Source organism: Bombina bombina, chromosome 7 (assembly GCF_027579735.1).
Source record: "Bombina bombina isolate aBomBom1 chromosome 7, aBomBom1.pri, whole genome shotgun sequence".
Classification (NCBI taxonomy): Eukaryota; Metazoa; Chordata; class Amphibia; order Anura; family Bombinatoridae; genus Bombina; species Bombina bombina.
The window spans coordinates 357,420,748-357,438,810 of NC_069505.1; the positions used below are offsets into that span (position 1 = coordinate 357,420,748).

The window sequence follows — 18,063 nt, forward strand, 5'->3', positions numbered from 1 at the left end:
GAAGATACTACAGGAAAACCACTGCCTGCTGGATCTACTAAAGCTAAGTGTATCTGCTGTAAACTTTTGGTAGCTATTCCTCCAGCTGTTGTTTGTAATAATTGTCATGACAAACTTGTTAAAGCAGATAATATTTCCTTTAGTGATGTACCATTGCCTGTTGCAGTTCCCTCAACATCTAAGGTGCAGAATGTTCCTGATAACATAAGAGATTTTGTTTCTGAATCCATAAAGAAGGCTTTGTCTGTTATTTCTCCTTCTAGTAAACGTAAAAGTCTTTTAAATCTTCTCTCTCTACAGATGAATTTTTAAATGAACACCATCATTCTGATTCTTTGGACTCTTCTGGTTCAGAGGATTCTATCTCAGAGATTGATGCTGATAAATCTTCATATTTATTTAAGATGGAATTTATTCGCTCTTTACTTAAAGAAGTACTAATTGCTTTAGAAATAGAGGATTCTAGTCCTCTTGATACTAATTCTATACGTTTGGATAAGGTTTTTAAAGCTCCTGCGGTTATTCCAGAAGTCTTTCCTGTTCCTAATGCTATTTCTGCAGTAATTTCCAAGGAATGGGATAAATTGGGTAATTCATCTACTCCTTCTAAACGTTTTAAGCAATTATATCCTGTTCCGCCTGACAGGTTAGAATTTTGGGACAAAATCCCTAAAGTTGATGGGGCTATTTCTACCCTTGCTAAACGTACTACCATTCCTACGTCAGATGGTACCTCGTTTAAGGATCCTTTAGATAGAAAAATTGAATCTTTTCTAAGAAAAGCTTATCTATGTTCAGGTAATCTTCTTAGACCTGCTATATCATTGGCTGATGTTGCTGCAGCTTCAACTTTTTGGTTGGAAACTCTAGCGCAACAAGTAACAAATCGTGATTCTCATGATATTATTATTCTTCTCCAGCATGCTAATAATTTCATCTGTGATGCCATTTTTGATATTATTAGAGTTGATGTTAGGTTTATGTCTCTGGCTATCTTAGCCAGAAGAGCTTTATGGCTTAAGACCTGGAATGCTGATATGGCTTCTAAATCAACTCTACTTTCCATTTCTTTCCAGGGAAACAAATTATTTGGTTCTCAGTTGGATTCTATTATTTCAACTGTTACTGGTGGGAAAGGAACTTTTTTACCACAGGATAAAAAGTCTAAAGGTAAAAACAGGGCTAACAATCGTTTTCGTTCCTTTCGTTTCAACAAAGAACAAAAGCCTGATCCTTCGTCCTCAGGAGCAGTTTCAGTTTGGAAACCATCTCCAGTCTGGAATAAATCCAAGCCTGCTAGAAAGGCAAAGCCTGCTTCTAAGTTCACATGAAGGTACGGCCCTCATTCCAGTTCAGCTGGTAGGGGGCAGGTTACGTTTTTTCAAAGAAATTTGGATCAATTCTGTTCACAATCTTTGGATTCAGAACATTGTTTCAGAAGGGTACAGAATTGGTTTCAAGATGAGACCTCCTGCAAGGAGATTTTTTCTTTCCCATGTCCCAGTAAATCCAGTGAAAGCTCAAGCATTTCTGAATTGTGTTTCAGATCTAGAGTTGGCTGGAGTAATTATGCCAGTTCCAGTTCCGGAACAGGAGATGGGGTTTTATTCAAATCTCTTCATTGTACCAAAGAAGGAGAATTCCTTCAGACCAGTTCTGGATCTAAAATTATTGAATCGTTATGTAAGGATACCAACGTTCAAGATGGTAACTGTAAGGACTATATTGCCTTTTGTTCAGCAAGGGAATTATATGTCCACAATAGATTTACAGGATGCATATCTGCATATTCCGATTCATCCAGATCATTATCAGTTCCTGAGATTCTCTTTTCTAGACAAGCATTACCAATTTGTGGCTCTACCGTTTGGCCTTGCTACAGCTCCAAGAATTTTCACAAAGATTCTCGGTGCCCTTCTGTCTGTATTCAGAGAACAGGGTATTGTGGTATTTCCTTATTTGGACGATATCTTGGTACTTGCTCAGTCTTTACATTTAGCAGAGTCTCATACGAATCGACTTGTGTTGTTTCTTCAAGATCATGGTTGGAGGATCAATTTACCAAAAAGTTCTTTGATTCCTCAAACAAGGGTAACCTTTCTGGGTTTCCAGATAGATTCAGTGTCCATGACTCTGTCTTTAACAGACAAGAGACGTCTAAAATTGATTACAGCTTGTCGAAACCTTCAGTCTCAATCATTCCCTTCGGTAGCCTTATGCATGGAAATTCTAGGTCTTATGACTGCTGCATCGGACGCGATCCCCTTTGCTCGTTTTCACATGCGACCTCTTCAGCTCTGTATGCTGAACCAATGGTGCAGGGATTACACGAAGATATATCAATTAATATCTTTAAAACCGATTGTTCGACACTCTCTAACGTGGTGGACAGATCACCTTCGTTTAATTCAGGGGGCTTCTTTTGTTCTTCCGACCTGGACTGTAATTTCATCAGATGCAAGTCTCACAGGTTGGGGAGCTGTGTGGGGATCTCTGACGGCACAAGGAGTTTGGGAATCTCAGGAGGTGAGATTACCGATCAATATCTTGGAACTCCGTGCAGTTTTCAGAGCTCTTCAGTTTTGGCCTCTTCTGAAGAGAGAATCGTTCATTTGTTTTCAGACAGACAATGTCACAACTGTGGCATACATCAATCATCAAGGAGGGACTCACAGTCCTCTGGCTATGAAAGAAGTATCTCGAATTTTGGTTTGGGCGGAATCCAGCTCCTGTCTAATCTCTGCGGTTCATATCCCAGGTGTAGACAATTGGGAAGCGGATTATCTCAGTCGCCAAACGTTGCATCCGGGCGAATGGTCTCTTCACCCAGAGGTATTTCTTCAGATTGTTCAAATGTGGGGGCTCCCAGAGATAGATCTGATGGCCTCTCATCTAAACAAGAAACTTCCCAGGTATCTGTCCAGATCCCGGGATCCTCAGGCGGAGGCAGTGGATGCATTATCACTTCCTTGGAAGTATCATCCTGCCTATATCTTTCCGCCTCTAGTTCTTCTTCCAAGAGTAATCTCCAAGATTCTGAGGGAATGCTCGTTTGTTCTGCTACTAGCTCCGGCATGGCCTCACAGGTTTTGGTATGCGGATCTTGTCCGGATGGCATCTTGCCAACCATGGACTCTTCCGTTAAGACCAGACCTTCTGTCACAAGGTCCTTTTTTCCATCCGGATCTGAAATCCTTAAATTTAAAGGTATGGAGATTGAACGCTTGATTCTTGGTCAAAGAGGTTTCTCTGACTCCGTGATTAATACTATGTTACAGGCTCGTAAATCTGTATCTCGAGAGATATATTATAGAGTCTGGAAGACTTATATTTCTTGGTGTCTTTCTCATCATTTTTCTTGGCATTCTTTTAGAATACCGAGAATTTTACAGTTTCTTCAGGATGGTTTAGATAAGGGTTTGTCCGCAAGTTCTTTGAAAGGACAAATCTCTGCTCTTTCTGTTCTTTTTCACAGAAAGATTGCTATTCTTCCTGATATTCATTGTTTTGTACAAGCTTTGGTTCGTATAAAACCTGTCATTAAGTCAATTTCTCCTCCTTGGAGTTTGAATTTGGTTCTGGGAGCTCTTCAAGATCCTCCGTTTGAACCTATGCATTCATTGGACATTAAATTACTTTCTTGGAAAGTTTTGTTCCTTTTGGCCATCTCTTCTGCTAGAAGAGTTTCTGAATTATCTGCTCTTTCTTGTGAGTCTCCTTTTCTGATTTTTCATCAGGATAAGGCGGTGTTGCGAACTTCTTTTGAATTTTTACCTAAAGTTGTGAATTCCAACAACATTAGTAGAGAAATTGTGGTTCCTTCATTATGTCCTAATCCTAAGAATTCTAAGGAGAAATCGTTGCATTCTTTGGATGTTGTTAGAGCTTTGAAATATTATGTTGAAGCTACGAAATCTTTCCGTAAGACTTCTAGTCTATTTGTTATCTTTTCCGGTTCTAGGAAAGGCCAGAAAGCTTCTGCCATTTCTTTGGCATCTTGGTTGAAATCTTTAATTCATCTTGCCTATGTTGAGTCGGGTAAAATTCCGCCTCAGAGAATTACAGCTCATTCTACTAGGTCAGTATCTACTTCCTGGGCGTTTAGGAATGAAGCTTCGGTTGACCAGATCTGCAAAGCAGCAACTTGGTCCTCTTTGCATACTTTTACTAAATTCTACCATTTTGATGTATTTTCTTCTTCTGAAGCAGTTTTTGGTAGAAAAGTTCTTCAGGCAGCGGTTTCAGTTTGAATCTTCTGCTTATGTTTTTTGTTAAACTTTATTTTGGGTGTGGATTATTTTCAGCAGGAATTGGCTGTCTTTATTTTATCCCTCCCTCTCTAGTGACTCTTGTGTGGAAAGATCCACATCTTGGGTAGTCATTATCCCATACGTCACTAGCTCATGGACTCTTGTTAATTACATGAAAGAAAACATAATTTATGTAAGAACTTACCTGATAAATTCATTTCTTTCATATTAACAAGAGTCCATGAGGCCCACCCTTTTTTGTGGTGGTTATGATTTTTTTGTATAAAGCACAATTATTCCAATTCCTTATTTTATATGCTTCGCACTTTTTTTCTTATCACCCCACTTCTTGGCTATTCGTTAAACTGATTTGTGGGTGTGGTGAGGGGTGTATTTATAGGCATTTTAAGGTTTGGGAAACTTTGCCCCTCCTGGTAGGAATGTATATCCCATACGTCACTAGCTCATGGACTCTTGTTAATATGAAAGAAATGAATTTATCAGGTAAGTTCTTACATAAATTATGTTTTTCTTACTTGTCTTCGGTCGAATGACTGGAGGTGGGGGTTAGGGGAGGAGCTATATAGACAGCTCTGCTGTGGGTGTCCTCTTGCAACTTCCTGTTGGGAAGGAGAATATCCCACAAGTAATGGATGAACCCGTGGACTGGATACACCACAAGAGAGAGAAATTTATCAGGTAAGCATAAATTTAGTTTTTTTCCCATTCCTGAAACTGTCATATAAGGAAATTGATAATTTTGCTTTATATGTTTTTTCTTTTACATTTTGCAAGATGTCTCAATCTGATCCTGCCTCAGAAGTATCTGCTGGAACTTTGCTGCCTGACATCGGTTCTACCAAAGCTAAGTGCATTTGTTGTAAAATTGTGGAGATTATATCTCCAAATGTCATTTGTAATAGTTGTCATGATAAACTTTTACATGCAGATAGTTTCCATCTGTAATAGTACATTGCCGGTTGCAGTTCTCTCAACTTCTAATGTACATGTTATACCTATGAATTTTAAAGAATTTGTTACTGATTCTATTCAGAAGGCTTTGTCTGCATTTCCACCTTCTAATAAGCGTAAGAGGTCTTTTAAAACTTCTGATAAAGTTGATGAAATTTCAAATGACCGACAGCATAATGAATTATCCACCTCTGATGAGGATCTATCTGATTCAGAAGATCCTTCCTCAGACATTGACACTGACAAATCTACTTATTTATTTAAAATAGAGTATATGCGTTCTTTGTTAAAAGAAGTGTTAATTACTTTGGATATTGAGGAAGCTACTCCTCTTGATATTAAAACCAGTAAACGTTTAAATGCTGTTTTTAAACCTACTGTGGTTACTCCAGAGGTTTTTCCTATTCCTGATGCTATTTCTGACATGATTTCTAAGGAATGGAATAAGCCAGGTACTCCTTTTAATCCTTCTGCAAGGTTTAAAAAATTGTATCCTTTATCAGCAATTGCAATAGATTTTTGGGAAAAGATCCCCAAAGTTGATGGGGCTATTTCTACTCTTGCTAAACAAACCACTATTCCTATGGAAGATAGTACTTCCTTTAAAGATCCTTTAGATAGGAAGATTGAATCTTATCTAAGGAAAGCCTATTTATATTCAGGTCATTTTCTTAGGCCTGCAATTACTTTGGCTGATGTTGCAGCTGCTTCAACTTTTTGGTTGAGAATTTAGCGCAACAAGAATTGGATTCTGACATATCTAGCATTGTTCGCTTACTGCAACATGCTAATCATTTTATTTGTGATGCCATTTTTGATATTATCAAATTTGATGTTAGATCCATGTCTTTAGCTATCTAAATCTTGGAATGCTGATATGACATCTAAGTCTAGATTGCTATCTCTTTCTTTCCAAGGTAATAATTTATTTGGTTCTCAGTTGGATTCTATTATTTCAACTGTTACTGGGGGAAAGGAGTTTTTTTGCCTCAGGATAAAAAACCTAAAGGTAAATCTAAGGCTTCTAATCGTTTTCGTTCCTTTCGTCAAAATAAGGAACAAAAACCTAATCCTTCCCCCAAGGAATCTGTTTCCAATTGGAAACCTTCTTCAAATTGGAATAAATTCAAGCCTTTTAAGAAACCAAAGTCAGCCCCTAAGTCTGCATGAAGGTGCGGCCCTCATTCCAGCTCAGCTGGTAGGGGGCAGATTAAGGTTTTTCAAGGATGTTTGGATAAATTCTGTCCAAAATCAATGGATTCAGAGCATTGTCTCTCAGGGGTACCGAAATGGATTCAGAGTAAGACCTCCTGTGAGGGGATTTTTTCTCTCACGCATCCCAGTAAATCCAGTAAAATCTCAGGCTTTCCTGAAGTGTGTTTCAGATCTGGAGGTTTCAGGGGTAATCATGCCGGTTCCTTTTCAGGAACAAGGCCTGGGGTTTTATTCAAATCAATTCATTGTCCCAAAGAAAGAAAATTCATTCAGACTAGAAAATTTTGAATCGTTATGTAAGAGTACTAACTTTCAAGATGGTGACTATAAGGACTATTCTGCCTTTTATTTCCAGCAAGGACATTATATGTCTACAATAGACTTGCAGGATGCTTACCTTCATATTCCGATTCATCCAGAACATTATCAGTTCCTGAGATTCTCTTTTCTAGACAAGCATTACCAATTTGTTGCTCTTCCATTTGGCCTAGCAACAGCTCCAATAATCTTTTCAAAGGTTCTGGGTGCCCTTCTCTCTGTAATCAGAGAACAGGGTATTGCAGTGTTTCCTTATTTGGATGATATCTTGGTACTAGCTCAGTCTTTACGTTTTGCAGAATCTCACACAAATCAACTTGTGTTGTTTCTTCGAAAACATGGTTGGAGGACCAATTTACCAAAAAGTTTTTTGATTCCTCAGACAAAGGTCACCTTTTTAGGTTTCCAGATAGATTCAGTGTTCATGACTCTGTCTCTAACAGACAATAGACGTTTGAAATTGATTGCAGCATGTCAGCGCCTTCAGTCTCAGTCATTCCCTTCAGTGGCTATGTGCATGGAAGTTTTAGGCCTCATGACTGCAGCATTGGACGCGATTCCTTTTGCTCGTTTTCACATGAGTCCTCTCCAGCTGTGCATGCTGAATCAATGGTGCTGGGATTATACAAAGATATCACAATTAATATCCTTAAATCCCAATATTTGACGCTCTCTGACGTGGTGGTTAAATCACCAGCATTTAGTTCAAGGGGCCTCTTTTGTTCGGACAACCTGGACTGTGATCACAACAGATGCGAGTCTTTCAGGTTGGGGAGCTGTCTGGGGATCTCTGACAGCACAAGGAGTTTGGAAATCTCAAGAGGTGAGATTACCAATCAATATTTTAGAACTCCATGCAATTCTCAGAGCTCTTCAGTTTTGGCCTCTGTTGAAGAGAGAACCGTTCATTTGTTTTCAGACAGACAATATCACAACGGTGGCATATGTCAATCATCAGGGTGGGACTCACAGTCCCCTAGCTATGAAAGAAGTATCTCGGATACTTGTTTGGGCGGAATCCAGCTCTTGTCTAATTTCTGCGGTTCATATCCTAGGTGTAGACAATTGGGAGGCGGATTATCTCAGCCGTCAGACTTTACATCCAGGGGAGTGGTCTCTCCATCCAGATGTGTTTTCTCGGATTGTTCAGATGTGGGGTCTTCCAGAAATAGATCTGATGGCCTCTCATTTAAACAAGAAACTTCCCAGATACCTGTCCAGGTCCAGGGATTCTCAGGCGGAAGCAGTAGATGCGCTGTCACTTCCTTGGTGTTATCAACCTGCTTATATCTTCCCGCCTCTAGTTCTTCTCTCGAGAGTGATGTCCAAGATCATCATGGAACAATCGTTTGTGTTGCTGGTGGCTCCAGCTTGGCCCCACAGGTTTTGGTATGCGGATCTTGTTAGGATGTCCAGTTGCCAACCTTGGCCACTTCCGTTAATGCCGGACCTACTGTCTCCATCAGGATCTCAAATCATTAAATTTGAAGGTATGGAGATTGAACGCTTAGTATTAAGTCATAGAGGCTCATGGACTCTTGCCAATTACATGAAAGAAACATAATTTATGATAAATTCATTTCTTTCATATTGGCAAGAGTCCATGAGGCCCACCGTTTTTATGGTGGTTATGATTTTTTGTATAAAGCACAATTATTCCAAATTTCTTTGTTGATGCTTTTTACTCCTTCTTTATCACCCCACTACTTGGCTATTTGTTAAACTGAATTGTGGGTGTGGTGAGGGGTGTATTTATAGGCATTTTGAGGTTTGGGAAACTTTGCCCCTCCTGGTAGGATTGTATATCCCATACGTCACTAGCTCATGGACTCATGATAGAAATGAATTTATCAGGTAAGTTCTTACATAAATGATGTTTTTTAAGTTTGGCAGTTACACAAAAGCACCACCTAATCTGCAATGTGTTGATTAACTGGAGAATAAAGCATTTTTTTATGTTTTATAATATATTGCAGCAGCTGAAAATTGTATTGCAAATTGGCTACCAAGAAAAAAATTGTTTTTAAAATGTTTCTTGAATAAATTTGTTTCCTTTGCTCTTGGTCTAACATCAAATAATTATAAGGTAAAAATGTGCTAATAAAAAAGGTGCATTGCTCACAAGAATATTTTAAATTCAGGAGTCACAGCTTTACAGACCAGGAAAAGCTAGAAAAAAATCAGTGAGAGTCAGTCATCAATCAGTGTGTTGTTGCTTTGCATATATGCATGCTATTTGACTGTTCTCTTTTAACATTGTTTTTTTTCTGGCTGCACTGTGTTAAGGAAAATGGATACCATTCTTGCAAAACTGCTGCCAAATAGTGTTACCGACACATGCATGCTCCCTGCTTTTCAACAAAAGACACCCAGAGAACAAAGAAAATGTAATAATAGATGTTTTTTAAAATGATGTGGTTTATCTGAATCATGAAAGAAAAAAAATCAGGGTTTCATATTTCTTTAATATTTTGTTGGGTTTATAGTAAACCACTTTCCTAGTTTTCTCCTTAAATGGCAATTTACAGTTTAGGATTTTCGAATCCTATAACTGTTGACTCTGTGCGGGAATCTTATCCTTTCCTTGATATGGTGGACCACAGTAGGAGACCAAAGATTTTGGTAAGTTTTTATGTGAAAATAATTTAATAAGGGAATTACTGTGTTACAGCTGCATGTTTGAACTGGTATGGAGAAGAGTGTTGGAAAATAGAGACAGAATATAGGTGTGAAAAACAAAGTCAATGAATTGGCCATTACAGGGATTTGAAGATTTCAAAGGGAAGTTAAGAGAGAAGAATGGAAACAGCAGTAGAGAGGGGCATGCCCCTGGGTATCATTAATCCACCAAAGATGAGCGTTTGATTTTTGGAAGAAAAAAGTTGGTAGATTACAGCAACATGCAGAGAGGGAGAGGCAAAGTTGTAGGCCCAAATTCAAAGATAGTGAAACAAAGGGAATGGAGGATATGCTTTGAATAGTTTAGTGGGGTTAAAATAGGATGCTGGGGTGTGGCTGAAGTTCAGGCCCCCAAAGGAGAGTGAGATAGTAGAAACCATGTCAGAGGTGTAGGATATTTGCATACAGAAATGTAAAATAATACAAAAAGTTAAGAGCCACAAGTATAATCCTAGGAGCAGTGGCTCCTGGTATTTGTAAAATCTCAATTTAAAATAAGATTAAACCAATAATGATTCTTCTGCACAATTTCTGTATAAAGTTGGAGCAGCCACTAGGGTGACTAAAGTTACCAATGGCTGCCCCCAGCAGTGCAACATTTGTTTTCTTTTATAATGTGGTGTGAGTCCACAAGCCATAACTCTTGGGATTGAACTCCTGATAACTAGGAAGAGGCAAAGGTTCACAAAGCTCTAAGAGCACTTAATCACTGCCACCTGTTTGGTATACCAGTCTTTTATTTGCCTCTACAGGAGGAGGGTGAAGAATTGAGGTTCTCCAGATTCTTCGTTGAGAGGGGTCCTCAAAGCAATAAGGCCCATTATCCCCCTCAGAGAGCTGCTACTTTGGAAAGAGGGGATAATTGAGTATTTTGCACCCAGTGAGGAGTTAGTCACAAGCCTGCCACAGGTGTTGCAGGGACCGGTCCCTTAGGCTCCTCCTGTTGGGTTGTCAATATACTACACTTACAGATCCTCTGCTGTGCTGGCACAGCACTGGTTGGGCTCTCTACTGGAAGTAGTCATTTGTGCAGTTAGTAAGCATGAACTTACATCATAGCCAGAGACATTTTTACACAAACATATACCACCATTCATTTAAATTATTTATATGTTATCTAATAGTCGTTTGTACAGTGGGAGGATTCTTTTAAATGGAATACTCTGTCATGGTGGGATACGCCGGGATAGATTGCGTCGTCCTCTGTACTTCTCAATGACTTAGCATGCATTGGTGGTTTACAGATATGGATGAAAATATTGGTACCCTTGCATTTTAATCAAATAATGCCCCATTTGCCCTGAAAAGTGTTGAAATTAAAATATCTTTTGTCAAACATACATTGTGCAATTTGTTTTGCAATCCTATTACTTATTGTATAAAGACATTCTAAAATGACCTGGTCTATACTATTGATACCATTTAGAAGTTCCAACAAAGAATTGTTTTGTAGTGATTCTTCAAGCAGACTATTCTCTTTTAACTAGTATCACATGTGTCTTCAATCTTGTCACTCATTCAGCCAGTGTAAATGGTGAAAAGTACTCACTCTGCTGTTGTGTGTTACTGTCTGTAATCACACTGAACATGGGAAAGAGAAGGAAAACAAGAGAGTTGTCTGAGGAGCTTAGAAAGAAGGTAAAATCCAAGCATGGTCAAAGTAAATACTACAATACCATCTATGAAGAGATTGATGCTTCTGTGAGCACTGTTGCCAATATTATTAAGAAGTTTAAGGCACACGGGCTGTAACCAACATCCCTGTACGTGGCTGCAAGAGGAAAATTGGCCCATTAATGATGAGAAAGATTGTATGAATGGTGGGGAAAGAACCAAGGACAACTTCAAAACAGATCTAAGCCAATGTTGAAGCTCAAGGTTGAAGCTTAAGTCGCACCATCTGTCACTGTCTAAATGAAAATGGGCTCCATGGTAGAAGACCTAGGAAGACCTCACTTCTAAGAGAATAACACAAAAAAGCCTGACAGGGGTTTGCCAAAATGCATGTTTACAAGCTACAGTCCTTCTGGGATAATGTCCTATAGACAGACTAAACAAAACTAGAGCTCTTTGGCAAACTCCATGTTTACAGAAGAAGAAAAAAGAAGCTTATAACGAAAAGATCCCTACCATGAAACATGAAGGAGGCTCAGGAATGTTTTGGGGTTGCTTTACTGTCTCTGGGACTGGGTGCCTAGAATATGTGCAGGGAATGATGAACTCAGAAGACTATCAAGGCATTCTGGAGCAAAATGTACTGCCCAGTGTCAGAAAGCTGGGCCTCAGTTGCAGTTCATGGGTTCTTCAGCAGGATAATGACCTGAAATATAGCTTAAAAAACACCCTGTAATGGATGAGAAGAAAACATTGGACCATACGAACTAGCCTTCTATGATCCCAGATCTGAATGCCATCGAACATCTGTGGAAAGAGCTGTAACTCCCATTTGTGAAAAGGCACCTATCAAACCTGAGAGAACTGGAGAAGTTTAGCTCAAGAAGATTGGGACAAAATCCCAGTCAAAAAGTGTAGAACTCTTATTCAGAGCTACAGAAAGAGCTTGACTGCAGTTATTGTCTTCAAAGTCTATGCTACTAAATATTTTTGTCCATGCCAATCTCATTTGTTTAACTATTTAAAGTAAAGTAATATGTGAAGTCATAAATCAAAAGTTCATTGAAATTGTGTGTTTTTCCTGCAAAAGTGGAAGGGTACCAATACTTTGGCCACATCATAGAGCACGTCAACGGCCTTGACAGTGGGCTCCATGATAGCACATCTCGGCCTACATAGTGCAAGCTGTGATAGTCCCTGTCCGCCTACTTTCTGCGTGCTGTGATAGTATGTGTCGGTCTGCTATGTGCGATAATGTGTCAGCCTTTTCAAGCATGCTGTTACTGCAAGTGTTAGCATATTTAGTGCTTAGAGTAACAGCGCACATCAGCCTGTGCATGTCAGATTGTTTTTGTACAAACTAATAAATAAGCACCCTGTGCTATAGACATGGCTGATAGTAATGGTACCCTTCCACTTTTTTAGGAAAACCCACACTTTTCTCTAAACTAACTTAAATTGACAAAAGTATTTGGTATTCACCATTCTTTATTTAAATGTAATAGAAAGAAAAATTCACTTTTGATTTATGACTTGACATATTACTTTAAACAATAAAACAAATGAGAATGGCACAGACAAAAATATTGGTACTCATAACCTAATATTTTGTAGCACAACCTTTGGAGACAATAACTTCAATCAAGCGATTTCTGCAGCTGGGAATAGGACACTTTTCAACACTTTCCGGCAGAAGTCTTCATCCAAGCGGGCTGAAGTCTTCATCCAACCGGGCAGAAGTCTTCATTCAGACGGCATCTTCTATCTTCATCCATCCGGCGTGGAGCGGCTCCATCTTCAAGACATTGGCTGATAGAATCAGCCAATCGGAATTCAAGGAACGCCATCTTGGATGACATCCCTTAAAGGAACATTCATTCTGGAAGAGCGGTCGATTGAAGAGGATGCTCTGTGCCGGATGTCTTGAAGATGGAGCCGCTCTGCGCTGGATGGATGAAGATAGAAGATGCCGTCTGGATGAAGACTTCTGCCTGCTTGGATGAAGACTTCGGCCCACTTGGATGAAGACTTCTGCCGGCTTTCGATGAGGATGGATGTCGGGTCTTCAAAAATGAAGTGGATCTTCGGAGGTAAGTGTTAGTTTTTTTTTAAGGGTTTATTGGGTGGGTTTTATTTTTAGCTTAGGGTTTGGGCGGAAAAAGAGCTAAATGCCCTTTTAAGGGCAATGCCCATCCAAATGCCCTTTTCAGGGCAATGGGGAGCTTAGGTTTTTTTAGATAGGATTTTATTTGGGGGCTTGGTTGTGTGGGTGGTGGGTTTTACTGTTGGGGGTTGTTTGTATTTTTTTTTTTTACAGGTAAAAGAGCTGATTTCTTTGGGGCAATGCTCCGCAAAAGGCCCTATTAAGGGACATTGGTAGTTTATTGTAGGCTAGGTTTTTTTTTATTTTGGGGGGCTTTTTTATTTTGATAGGGCTATTAGATTAGGTGTAATTAGTTTTAAATATTTGATCATTTATTTTTTATTTTGTGTAATTTAGTGTTTGTGTTTTTTGTAAATTAGTTAATTGTATTTAATGTAATTTATTTAATTGTAGTGTAAGGTTAGGTGTTAGTATTACTCAGGTTAGTTTTTATTTTACAGGTAAATTTGTATTTATTTTAACTATGTAGTTAGTAAATAGTTAATAACTATTTAATATCTATTCTACCTAGTTAAAATAAATACAAACTTGCCTGTGAAATAAAAATAAAACCTAAGATGGCTACAATGTAACTATTAGTTATATTGTAGCTATCTTAGGGTTTATTTTACAGGTAAGTATTTAGTTTTAAATAGGAATTATTTAGTTAATGATGGTAATATTTATTTAGATTTATTTTAATGAAATTAAAGTTAGGGGTGTTAGGGTTAGAGTTAGGGTTAGGTTTAGGGGTTTATAACTTTAGTATAGTGGCGGCGACGTTGGGGGTAGCAGATTAGGGGTTAATAAATTTAGGTAGGTGGCGGTGACATTGGGGGCAGCAGATTAGGGGTTAATAAGTGTAGGTAGTTGGGGGCGACAGATTAGGGGTTAATAAGTTTAATGTAGGTGGCGGTGGTGTCGGGGGCTGCAGATTAGGGGTTAATAAGTATAATGTAGGTGTCTGCTATGTCGGGGGTGGCAGATTAGGGGTGTTTAGACTCAGGGTTTATGTTAGGGTGTTGGGTGTAAACATAACTTTTGTTTCCCCATAGGAATCAATGGGGCTGCGTTATGGAGCTTTACGCTCCTTTATTGCAGGTGTTAGGCTTTTTTTTAGACGGCTCTCCCCATTGATGTCTATGGGGAAATCGTGCATGAGCACGTAAAACCAGCTCAAAGCAGCGCTGTTATTGGAGTGCGGTATGGAGCTCAATTTTGCTCTACGCTCACATATTGCCTGCTAACGCCGGGTTTATGAAAACCTGTAATAGAAGCGATATAGGGAGGTGAGCAGTGGAAATAACTTGCAATTTAGTACCAAGCCACTCTTACCGCAAAACTCGTAATCTAGCCGATTATTTTTAAAAATTATAGCGCTCTGAGGCAGTGATTGGACTTTTCATCTGTCACCTGCAATACCTACTATCTTTGCATGGAAGTGGTAAGATTGCTATTCCTAAGATTCCTAAGAGTTTTTTCAGCATTTGTATTATCACAAAGGGGGCTTTATTTTATTTTCTCCTTTTAAATCAGAGTTTAATCTTAAAATCCATGTTTTATATTGCAAAGTTATTATTTACTGCTGTGTTTTTACATATTTGCACAGTAAAGTTACTTTGGTGGTTTTGTATTTATCAATGTTTGCCAATGTATTTCATGGAGCATACTAAACTCTCCAACTACCTTACATTATGCTTTAGAGCATAGTTTCTCAACTCCAGTCCTCAGGACCCTTGGCAGGCCAGATATTCATTATATCTTAACTAGAGCACAGGTGAAATAATCACCTGAAGGTTGAGAACAGGTTAGTAACCATGGTTACTGATAAACTGATTATTTACAGGGAGTGCAGAATTATTATGCAAGTTGTATTTTTGAGGATTAATTTTATTATTGAACAACAACCATGTTCTCAATGAACCCAAAAAACTCATTAATATCAAAGCTGAATAGTTTTGGAAGTAGTTTTTAGTTTGTTTTTAGTTATAGCTATTTTAGGGGGATATCTGTGTGTGCAGGTGACTATTACTGTGCATAATTATTAGGCAACTTAACAAAAAACAAATATATACCCATTTCAATTATTTATTTTTACCAGTGAAACCAATATAACATCTCAACATTCACAAATATATATTTCTGACATTCAAAAACAAAACAAAAACAAATCAGTGACCAATATAGCCACCTTTCTTTGCAAGGACACTCAAAAGCCTGCCATCCATGGATTCTGTCAGTGTTTTGATCTGTTCACCATCAACATTGCGTGCAGCAGCAACCACAGCCTCCCAGACACTGTTCAGAGAGGTGTACTGTTTTCCCTCCTTGTAAAGCTCACATTTGATGATGGACCACAGGTTCTCAATGGGGTTCAGATCAGGTGAACAAGGAGGCCATGTCATTAGATTTTCTTCTTTTATACCCTTTCTTGCCAGCCACGCTGTGGAGTACTTGGACGCGTGTGATGGAGCATTGTCCTGCATGAAAATCATGTTTTTCTTGAAGGATGCAGACTTCTTCCTGTACCACTGCTTGAAGAAGGTGTCTTCCAGAAACTGGCAGTAGGACTGGGAGTTGAGCTTGACTCCATCCTCAACCCGAAAAGGCCCCACAAGCTCATCTTTGATGATACCAGCCCAAACCAGTACTCCACCTCCAGCTTGCTGGCGTCTGAGTTGGACTGGAGCTCTCTGCCCTTTACCAATCCAGCCACGGGCCCATCCATCTGGCCCATCAAGACTCACTCTCATTTCATCAGTCCATAAAACCTTAGAAAAATCAGTCTTGAGATATTTCTTGGCCCAGTCTTGACGTTTCAGCTTGTGTGTCTTGTTCAGTGGTGGTCGTCTTTCAGCCTTTCTTACCTTGGCCATGTCTCTGAGAATTGCACACCTTGTGCTTTTGGGCACTCCAGTGATGTTGCAGCTCTGAAATATGGCCAAACTGGTGGCAAGTGGCATCTTGGCAGCTGCACGCTTGACTTTTCTCAGTTCATGGGCAGTTATTTTGCACCTTGGTTTTTCCACACGCTTCTTGCGACCCTGTTGACTATTTTGAATGAAACGCTTGATTGTTCGATGATCACGCTTCAGAAGCTTTGCAATTTTAAGAGTGCTGCATCCCTCTGCAAGATATCTCACTATTTTTTACTTTTCTGAGCCTGTCAAGTCCTTCTTTGGACCCATTTTGCCAAAGGAAAGGAAGTTGCCTAATAATTATGCACACCTGATATAGGGTGTTGATGTCATTAGACCACACCCCTTCTCATTACAGAGATTCACATCACCTAATATGCTTAATTTGTAGTAGGCTTTCAAGCCTATACAGCTTGGAGTAAGACAACATGCATAAAGAGGATGATGTGGTCAAAATACTCATTTGCCTAATAATTCTGCACTCCCTGTATAGTTATATATATAATTGTGAGGCTATGCCTCCTCCAAGCATGTTTAAAAGCTCTATGTCTGAAAGTCATGCTAAAGTTAAAGGACTTCACTCAGGAGAGGGGAATATGTGAGAATCTCATTCAGTGTACAGCTTGCCACATGTTTGCATCACTGGAGCAGCCGCTTCTGGGATTATATGTTTGTGGCAAGTGTGAGCATATTGTCTCTTTAGAAACTCGTATTGGGGATCTGGAGGAACGAATTGCAACACTACATGAAATTCAGACACTTGAAAGGGAAATGGATAGGACTGAGCTGGTTGTTAATGGTTCCAGCAGTGGGAATGGGGAGGATTCAGATGAGGAGACTCCAGGATGTAGCCGGGTCACAGTTAGAGGGCGAAGTAAAGGTAAGCGGAAGAGACAGGCCAGTTCTGAGCTGGTACACCCCAATAGATTTGCCAGATTAAGTGAAGATGTTGGGGATATCAGTTCAGGGGTGGCAGTGTCAGAGAGGGCTGTGTTGCCTAGTATAGTGAACAGTCCTTTAGCTGTGGAAGAGGAGCATACTATGGTGGGCAGTCCTTCAGTCATGGAAGAGGGGCATACAAGTCAGGGCCAGAGGCAGATGTTGGTGGTAGGAGAGTCTATTATAAGGAAGGTTGATAGGGTAATTTGTCATCCAGACCCTTTACATAGAACAGTTTGCTGTCTTCCAGGGGCTTGTGTTAGGCATATTGTGGAGCATATTGATAGATTGTTAGAGGGATGTGGGTCTGATCCTGCAGTCATGGTGCATTTTGGTACTAATGAAGGAATCAGTGGGAGATGGAGAGTCCTAAAAAATGACTTCAGGGAGTTAGGTAGCAAGCTTAAAGCAAGGACCTCCAAAGTAATATTTTCTGCGATATTACCAGTGCCGTGTGTTAACTCAGTAAGGCAGAAGGAGCTAAGGTCTGTTAATTCATGGCTAAAAACATGGTGTAAAAATGAGGGGTTTGACTTTTTAGAACACTGGGCTGATTTTTCACTAGGGTACAATTTGTACAGTAAGGATGGATTGCACCTGAATGACATGGGTGCAGATGTGTTGGGGGAAAGGATGGTAGCACGTTTAGAGAACCTTTTAAACTAGGCAAAGGGGGGGGGGGAGGGTCAATTAGAACAAAATAGAACAGAGAGATCAGTCTGTGAATATGTCACTCCCTTAATATCTCAAGGAAGGGATGACTTAAGAAATGTCACATTAGAAAGTATAGAGGAAAGCACACCAAGTAGCAGCAGAAAGCACATGAAAATTAAATGTATGACAACAAATGCAAGAAGCATGACAGGTAAAATGGGGGAGCTGATGCTCTTAGTTGCAGAAGAGGACTATAATGTTATCAATATAACTGAAACTTGGTGGGATGATTCACATGACTGGGCAATTAACTTAGAGGGGTATACATTATTTAGGAGGGACAGGAATAATAAAAGGGGTG

The 18,063-nt window shown here is 39.5% G+C and overlaps 1 protein-coding gene across 1 annotated transcript in view; it reads left to right on the top strand.

Moving 5' to 3' along the window:
• Window positions 1-18,063, top strand: part of LOC128666438 (haloacid dehalogenase-like hydrolase domain-containing 5) — a 718,406-nt gene that overhangs the window by 243,127 nt on the left and 457,216 nt on the right. The window contains exon 4 of the mRNA XM_053721044.1: window positions 9,284-9,377. Coding sequence (XP_053577019.1) covers window positions 9,284-9,377 — 94 coding nt within the window. The remainder of the gene's footprint in view (window positions 1-9,283; window positions 9,378-18,063) is intronic.